General features: G+C 41.0%; 2 protein-coding genes across 2 annotated transcripts; both read left to right on the top strand.

The window, feature by feature from the left end:
- Positions 1-802: 802 nt before the first annotated feature.
- On the top strand, positions 803-5504 carry LOC307143651 (uncharacterized protein; the record flags this gene model as incomplete). The annotated part of the gene is made up of 7 exons (XM_079845379.1): positions 803-1673; positions 1768-1902; positions 2080-2369; positions 2489-2585; positions 4831-5114; positions 5234-5330; positions 5445-5504. The coding sequence occupies exons 2-7, from the start codon at positions 1816-1818 to the stop codon at positions 5502-5504; spliced, it is 915 nt and encodes a 304-aa protein (XP_079701505.1). The 5' UTR covers positions 803-1673; positions 1768-1815.
- LOC307143194 (uncharacterized protein) lies at positions 4556-7201 on the top strand. Its single transcript, XM_079844522.1, has 6 exons — positions 4556-4653; positions 4831-5114; positions 5234-5330; positions 5445-5827; positions 6490-6588; positions 6766-7201. Exons 4-6 carry the CDS (start codon positions 5774-5776, stop codon positions 6928-6930), a joined length of 318 nt encoding a protein of 105 aa, XP_079700648.1. The 5' UTR covers positions 4556-4653; positions 4831-5114; positions 5234-5330; positions 5445-5773; the 3' UTR covers positions 6931-7201.
- Positions 7202-7792: the final 591 nt, after the last annotated feature.

The following is a 7792-nucleotide window of genomic DNA, read 5'->3' as shown; positions in this document are numbered from 1 at the left end:
TTACGGTTTGAGGGAAACTGAAGAAGCAGAGCTGGAGAAACAGCAAGATGATTGGAGGAAGAGAAGACGGGAGAGAGCTATGGCTCATCCTCCAGCGCTAATAGTAAGTGCCACACAGAACCAGCTCTACATACCCCGTACTTTTGTCTTGCTCATCAAATATTGTAACATGGATCCATAGTGTGATGCTAACTTAAAAATCACGTCTCTATTGCAGATAGACAAAAGGCTCATAAAACATGGCCTGCCACTGCCTCCAATCAAGGTTACAAAATAAATTAAATGGGATCTCTGAGGAACCCAGACCTCCTCCACTGCCTTCTCCAGGCTCCAAGGAGAAAAAAAGAAGACAGAAGGATGAGAAGCGAGAGAGAGACAATAATCAGCCGGATGAACTCCACTGAACTCCTCCTCGTCTGGATACCCCTGACGATTCCTCCTCTCCCTCCCGATAGATAGAGAGAGTCCGGTTCCCAGAGCGCTCTGCCATCTGGCCTTCCTCCAGCTGGGTGAAGTCCTCCAGGAGATGGTGCTAGAAACCCTTCGATGGACGGCTCTCTGACTCCTCCTCCACCTCAAGGACGACAACAGCCCCTCCAGCTTCAGAAACACTCAGCAGTGAATCCCCTGTTACGGACGGACGGACGGACGGACGGACGGACGGATGGATGGATGGATAGATAGATAGATAGACGGATGGATAGACGGATGGATAGACGGATGGATAGATAGATAGATAGATAGATAGATAGATAGATAGATAGATAGATAGATAGATAGATAGATAGATAGATAGATAAAATGCAACACACAAGCTGAGGTATTTTTCACAACTGCTCTTTTGTAATTCTCCCTCCAGATTCGGGACTACTTTCAGCTGGAGAGAGAGAACAGCACACGATAAATTCATGCGGACATCCCCGCGAAGACATGAGGTTTCTTTATTGCAGCTCCGATAAAACTCAGGAAAGTGAAAGAGAGTTAGGTGAGAAGCTCGAGGAGTTTTACAAGGAGACCTCAGGCCGTTTCTGCAGCCCTGACGAGCCACACAGAATGATGACAGATTTAGAAGACTGGACTTTAGAAATGGTGGAAAGCACGCCGCTTCTGACTCTCCACAGACTACAAAAAGAGCTTTTTGAAGCCTATTTTATCAAGCAAGATTAAATTTTCAGAGACTGGGCGCACTGGTTACCGAGGGCAAGAGAGGAAGATGTGGTGCTGGTGAGGCTATTGAACTGACCGATGCGGCCTCCAATACCCAAGCATGCAATCTATCAGCAACAAGATGGAAGAGCGCCGCTGCCGGGTCAGTGTTCAGCGAGATCTGGGGGATTGTTGTGTGTTTTACAGAGACATGGCTAACATCTGACTATCTGCGCAGTGTCATACACCTGAACAGCTTCTCTGTATTTCATTTGGACCAGGCCAAGGACACGACTGGCCAGTTGAAAGGTGGGGGTGAACAACTCGTGTTGCACTGATGCGGAAGTGATCTCTCACTTCTGTTCGCCGGTCCTCGAACAATTTCAAATAATTAAGCTGGAAGCAGTGAGAAAAGACATGGAGAAAATTATAAAAGACTTCAAAGAGTTCTTTGTGGAAGTGGGGATGACCAAGTTTCGGCTCTCTGAGCCGAGCCGAGATAAAGGCCTTTAGAAATAAGAGAATAGGTAAATACAAACAATTACATCAACAAAAAAACACACTGATGTCTTCTGTACAGTTCTGTCTCTTAAGATCACTGACTCTTCATGTGTTCTACAGGAAAGGGGAGCTGGAGAAACTCAGAAACAGAGCCTCCAGTATTGCGACATGACGGCCTGGGTCTGGGAGATCTATAAAATCATCATGGAAGGAAGACACGGTGAAATTAAGGACCCCATGAAGCAGCTGGAAGTGGTGAATAATGCACAAATAATTCTGACAATCTTGAAACAATCTGTATTTGTTGATATGATTTTTAAAATGGAAATAAGGTTCAGTAAAGACCTAAAGTCAGCACAGCAATGTGTGATAAAATGCAACACACAAGCTGATGTTTTTTTCACAACTGCTCTTTTGTAATTCTCCCTCCAGATTCGGGACTACTTTCAACTCGCCAAAGCAAAACAGACAAAAAATTCATTCGGACAACTGCCCAAAGACATGAGTTTTATTTATAGCGGCACAAAAAAAGCACCTGAAGGAGAGTTAGGCGAGAAGATTAAGGAGTTTTATAAGGAGACCATCGGCCACATCTGCGGCCCTGAAGATTCACACACTTTAATGAAAGTTTTAGAAGAGTGGACTATAGAATGGATGCAGAGCACGCCGCTTCTGACACGCCGCAGATTGAGAAAGCAGCTTTTTGATGCCTATTTGATCACGTAAGATATAAAAATACTTGTCTTCATGACAGAAAGTGATAAAGCTACTGTGATGATCATCAGTGGCTGTTATAATTGTATGGTTTGTGTGATCTCTTGATAATCTCCCTCCTTTACAGTTTGAGGGAAACTGAAGAAGCAGAGCTGGAGAAACAGCAAGCCGATTGGAGGAAGAAAAGACGAGAGAGAGCTATGGCTCATCCTCCACCTCAAAAAGTAAGTGCCACACAGAACCAGCACTACATACCCCGTACTTTTGTCTTGCTCATCACATATTGTAACATGGATCCATAGTGTCAGGGCTCGACATTAACGCTTGTCCGGGACAAGTCGTCCCCTTGGAATTATAAGGTTCTATCTGCGTTCTGAGCAGTTTTGAGATATTGAGCTTCAAAGTTTTTGCATTACATATAGGAAAATTTATATGGGGAACAAGTTTCTTTCAAACATGAAAATAACAGGGACCCTAAATGTATTCTAAATATACAATATCAAAATCCTCTCAAAATTGTAAATGGGGATTTTTGGAATGGGTCAAATGCAGATAGAACCTTCTAATTCTAAAAAAACACTTTTCGCTTAGAATTATAAGGTTCTATCTGCCAAAACATTATTTGAACATTAAATATAAAAATAATGTTGTAACAATGTCTCAACATGTGTTGGAAAGTAAAATGTTATCCTTTCAATGACATTTATTTCATATTTTTAGTACTTCCATGTATTTAGGACATTTCAAATTAAGCAAGGCAGGTCTAAATATTTTGTCCAGTGCAGATGTTAATTTTTAGTACCAATATGGTGGGTAATTAAAAAAATGTATTAAAAAAATTAATTAACAGAAATTGTTCATCTTTCTTTTGTTTAGACAGAAAGCAGCTACTGTAATACATCTGAGCAGGACTTTATTCCACCTAAAGTGGGCCAGGTAAAATGGCTTTCTCTCTAGACATCAGTATGGCTGAAATAACATGCTAACATTTATTGTTGTAATTAAGACCCCATCAATTAAACTGTTGACTATTTGACCTTTTATGGCTTAATATTGTAAAAATTAAGACCTTTTAAGACTTTTAAAACGGCAAGAAAACAGACATGCTTCAGCAAATTAATTCATAAAGTTTAATAATAATTGAAAAATGATTCACTGACTATATGATGCCTGGAATTCGGGCTGCTGTCCTTGACAAGATCGTCAATAAAATTGTCGATCTTGAGGTTTCTTAAAAACTTTGCATTGTGTGCCATAATTCTCACAGATATTGTGTGTCTGCGATCTTTCCTGTCGAGTAAAAAGCCGGCGACACGACCTATAAAGTTGATCCTGATTGGTCCTCTTCTGTGCATTCGAAGTGCTGATTGGCTCACGCAGATAGAACCTTATAGAGCCAAGTCAGAGTTCGACTTTGTAGATAGAACCTTTTTGTTTTTCAATAAAAAGTCCCAAAATGTACACAACTTTAAAAAAAAACATCCCATAATGTAAATAAGTTGTCACAGAATAAGAATATGTGAATAACTCAATTGTGACAAAAACGTCAGATAGAACCTTATAATTCCAAGGGGACGAAGTGGATTTTTTGAAGGGGCAAGTGAAAGAGAATTTTACTTGCCCAATGGACAAGTAGCCTGATTAAAACGTCATTAACAAAAATAACTAGGGAATCACCCAAATGCAAGAATGATTCTGCATTCATTACTGTAAGTGACGATCGTCAGTGAATGATAATAATGTATAATGAACTGACGGTAACTAACGCACTGTTTACACTCGCGCAGCCTCTCGAGGAGAAATCGAAACAAATGTGCGCCGCTCACACAAAGAAACTCAGTTAACACACTGTTGTAAAAATGTGGAGTTTATTTATATTTATAACATGATACAGTTGCAACGTCACATTACCAAGAGTGCTGTTTTCCTGAATATCATCACGACTGAAAATGACACTGATTTCATATGACAGTTCCATAAACAATTATTAACATTAAGTCACTTACATTTTAGATGCAATATTGAGTGTTTTTGTTCTATTTCTGCAGCGAAAATAGTTCCAAAAGATCACAGCAGACGCGTGTCACCGCAACAGCGAGTTAGTGAATGATTCAGCGTTTTGAATGAATTGATAGAATCAAAGATTCAATAAACTATTCATAAACGACCGCCTTTATGGTTATAACATTTACAGGGCTTTCCTCCGATGACCCGCCGGGTCCAGGCAATGTTTGCGCTCGTGATGGAAGGAAGACACGGTGAAATTAAGGACCCCATGAAGCAGCTGAAGTGGTGAATAATGCACAAATAATTCTGACAATCTTGAAACAATCTGTATTTGTTGATATGATTTTTAAAATGGAAATAAGGTTCAGTAAAGTCCTAAAGTCAGCACAGCAATGTGTGATAAAATGCAACACACAAGCTGATGTTTTTTTCACAACTGCTCTTTTGTAATTCTCCCTCCAGATTCGGGACTACTTTCAACTCGCCAAAGCAAAACAGACAAAAAAATCATTCGGACAACTGCCCAAAGACATTATTTATAGCGGCACAAAAAAAGCACCTGAAGGAGAGTTAGGCGAGAAGATTAAGGAGTTTTATAAGGAGACCATCGGCCACATCTGCAGCCCTGACGATTCACACACTTTAATGAAAGTTTTAGAAGAGTGGACTATAGAATGGATGCAGAGCACGCCGCTTATGACACGCCGCAGATTGAGAAAGCAGCTTTTTGATTCCTATTTGATCACGTAAGATATAAAAATACATGTCTTCATGACAGAAAGTGATAAAGCTACTGTGATGATCATCAGTGGCTGTTATAATTGTATGGTTTGTGTGATCTCTTGATAATCTCCCTCCTTTACAGTTTGAGGGAAACTGAAGAAGCAGAGCTGGAGAAACAGCAAGATGATTGGAGGAAGAGAAGACGCGAGAGAGCTATGGCTCATCCTCCACCGCTAAAAGTAAGTGCCACACAGAACCAGCACTACATACCCCGTACTTTTGTCTTGCTCATCAAATATTGTAACATGGATCCATAGTGTGATGCTAACTTAAAAATCACGTCTCTATTGCAGATAGACAAAAGGCTCATAAAACATGGCCTGCCACTGCCTCCAATCAAGGTTACAAAATAAATTTTATGGGATCTCTGAGGAACCCAGAGCTCCTCCACTGCCTTCTCCAGGCTCCAAGGAGAAAAAAAGAAGACGGAAGGATGAGAAGCGAGAGAGAGACAATAATCAGCCGGATGAACTCCACTGAACTCCTCTTCGTCTGGATACCCCTGACGATTCCTCCTCTCCCTCCCGATAGATAGAGAGAGTCCGGTTCCCAGAGCGCTCTGCCATCTGGCCTTCCTCCAGCCGGGTGAAGTCCTCCAGGAGATGGTGCTGGAAACCCTTCGATGGACGGCTCTCTGACTCCTCCTCCACCTCAAGGACAACAACAGCCCCTCCAGGTAGGAAGGCTGAGGTATGGATCCCATGAAGCAGCTGAAGTGGTGAATAACGCACAAATAATTCTGGCAATCTTGAAAGAATCTGTATTTGTTATGATTTTTAAAATGGAAATAAGGTTCAGTAAAGTCCTAAAGTCAGCACAGCAATGTGTGATAAAATGCAACACACAAGCTGATGTTAGGCTCGTTTGAGATGAGCAAAATCTGCGCAGACACATTCATTCTCCCACAGTCAGATTGGTATAACAAGTGAATGATTTTACTTCGTTTTTGCAAGTAAACATCTTTAAATGTATATATTATGTCTTTATATTTAGAGTACTGAGTGAACTTTTTCCAGCCATGCAACTAGCCTGACTTGGCTTCCGATAGCATCATCCGTACTTCATGATTCAAAAACGAAGTTAAATCATTCAATGGCTTACCTGGTGACTCGATGAGGTACGAGTAAATGTCCTCTGGCCACTGGGTGGGGTTGTTAATAGGGCTGGGTAAAAAATATTGATTTCTCGATTTTAATCGATTCTCACTTTTACAAAACAATATTGATTCTTAAATCCTAAGAATCAAGAAAGTTTTTATGTATGAATATTCCCAAACTCTCGGACAGTGCGATCTCTCTGTGGGTTATGTGATGGTTGTTGTATTTATAACATTTACAGGGCTTTCCTCCGATGACCCGCCGGGTCCAGGCAATGTTTGCGCTCGTGATGGAAGGAAGACACAGTGAAATAAAGGACCCCATAAAGCAGCTGGAAGTGGTGAATAATGCACAAATATTTCTGGCAATCTTGAAAGAATCTGTATTTGTTGATATGATTTTTAAAATGGAAATGAGGTTCAGTAAAGTCCTAAAGTCAGCACAGCAATGTGTGATAAAATGCAACACACAAGCTGATGTTTTTTTCACAACTGCTCTTTTGTAATTCTCCCTCCAGATTCGGGACTTCTTTCAGCTGGAGAAAGCAAAACACGCGGTAGATTCATATGGACAACTCCACGAAGACATGAGTTTTCTTTATAGCGGCACAAAAAAAGCACCTAAAAGAGAGTTAGGCGAGAAGATTAAGGAGTTTTATAAGGAGACCATCGGCCACATCTGAAGCCCTGACGATCCTTACAGAAGAAAGTTTTAGAAGAGTGGACTATAGAATGGAGGCAAAGCTTCTGACACGCCGCAGATTAAGAAAGCAGCTTTTTGAGGGCAAGTTACTTTTGATATGAAACAAAGTCTCAACTTTGAAATTATCATTTTTTTTTTTAAAGAAATGTAGACAATAAATATCATTTCGTGGCTCTTTAATGTGTCGTGATCGCTGTAGCCGATCATCTCTTCCTTCTAGTTCATTGATAAGAATAAACATGAATGAACACTAAAAGAAATGTTGTTTCAACCGTGGAAAGACGTCGGCACACACCGTTTTTCCAAGTTCAAGTCCACCGACGTTAATCTACTAACTCTCCTGACTGCTTTATCGGACACAACGGCAGATTCTGCGATGTGATTGGTCAGATCGCCTGTCAATCAAACTGGTGGCGAAGGGTGAATTGCTTTTGGCTTATACAGATATATTTCTTTATGTTTACTTAATATCATAATGACATCTAAAGGTATGAAAGTATCGTTTCAAAGAGGGAGGACAGCACCTCTAGCCACCACTGCTGTGTGACGCAATGTACAGCATCTGCTAAATGTAATTCTGCACTTACATCAAACGCGAATAGAGCGTCTAGAGCGAGTGATTTCCATGTTCAGTCAATCTAAAGATGCGTTGACGCACGTCTGGAGGTTCTGCGGCGCGATAGACACGTTTAGCGCTGTGCGATGGACACGATTTTGCCTCATTCACGCTTCCAGTCCAAGCAAAAGATGTGAATTGAGCGCCTTGCGAGTTTTGCGTCTGATGCCCAAGTTGAAAAAAACGTAACTGTGCGCGCCACGCTAACCAATCAGAAGCCTGCTTG

Source organism: Gobio gobio (genome assembly GCF_949357685.1).
Source record: "Gobio gobio genome assembly, chromosome: 19".
Classification (NCBI taxonomy): domain Eukaryota; kingdom Metazoa; phylum Chordata; class Actinopteri; order Cypriniformes; family Gobionidae; genus Gobio; species Gobio gobio.
This window is presented reverse-complemented; position numbering and strand designations above follow the sequence as displayed.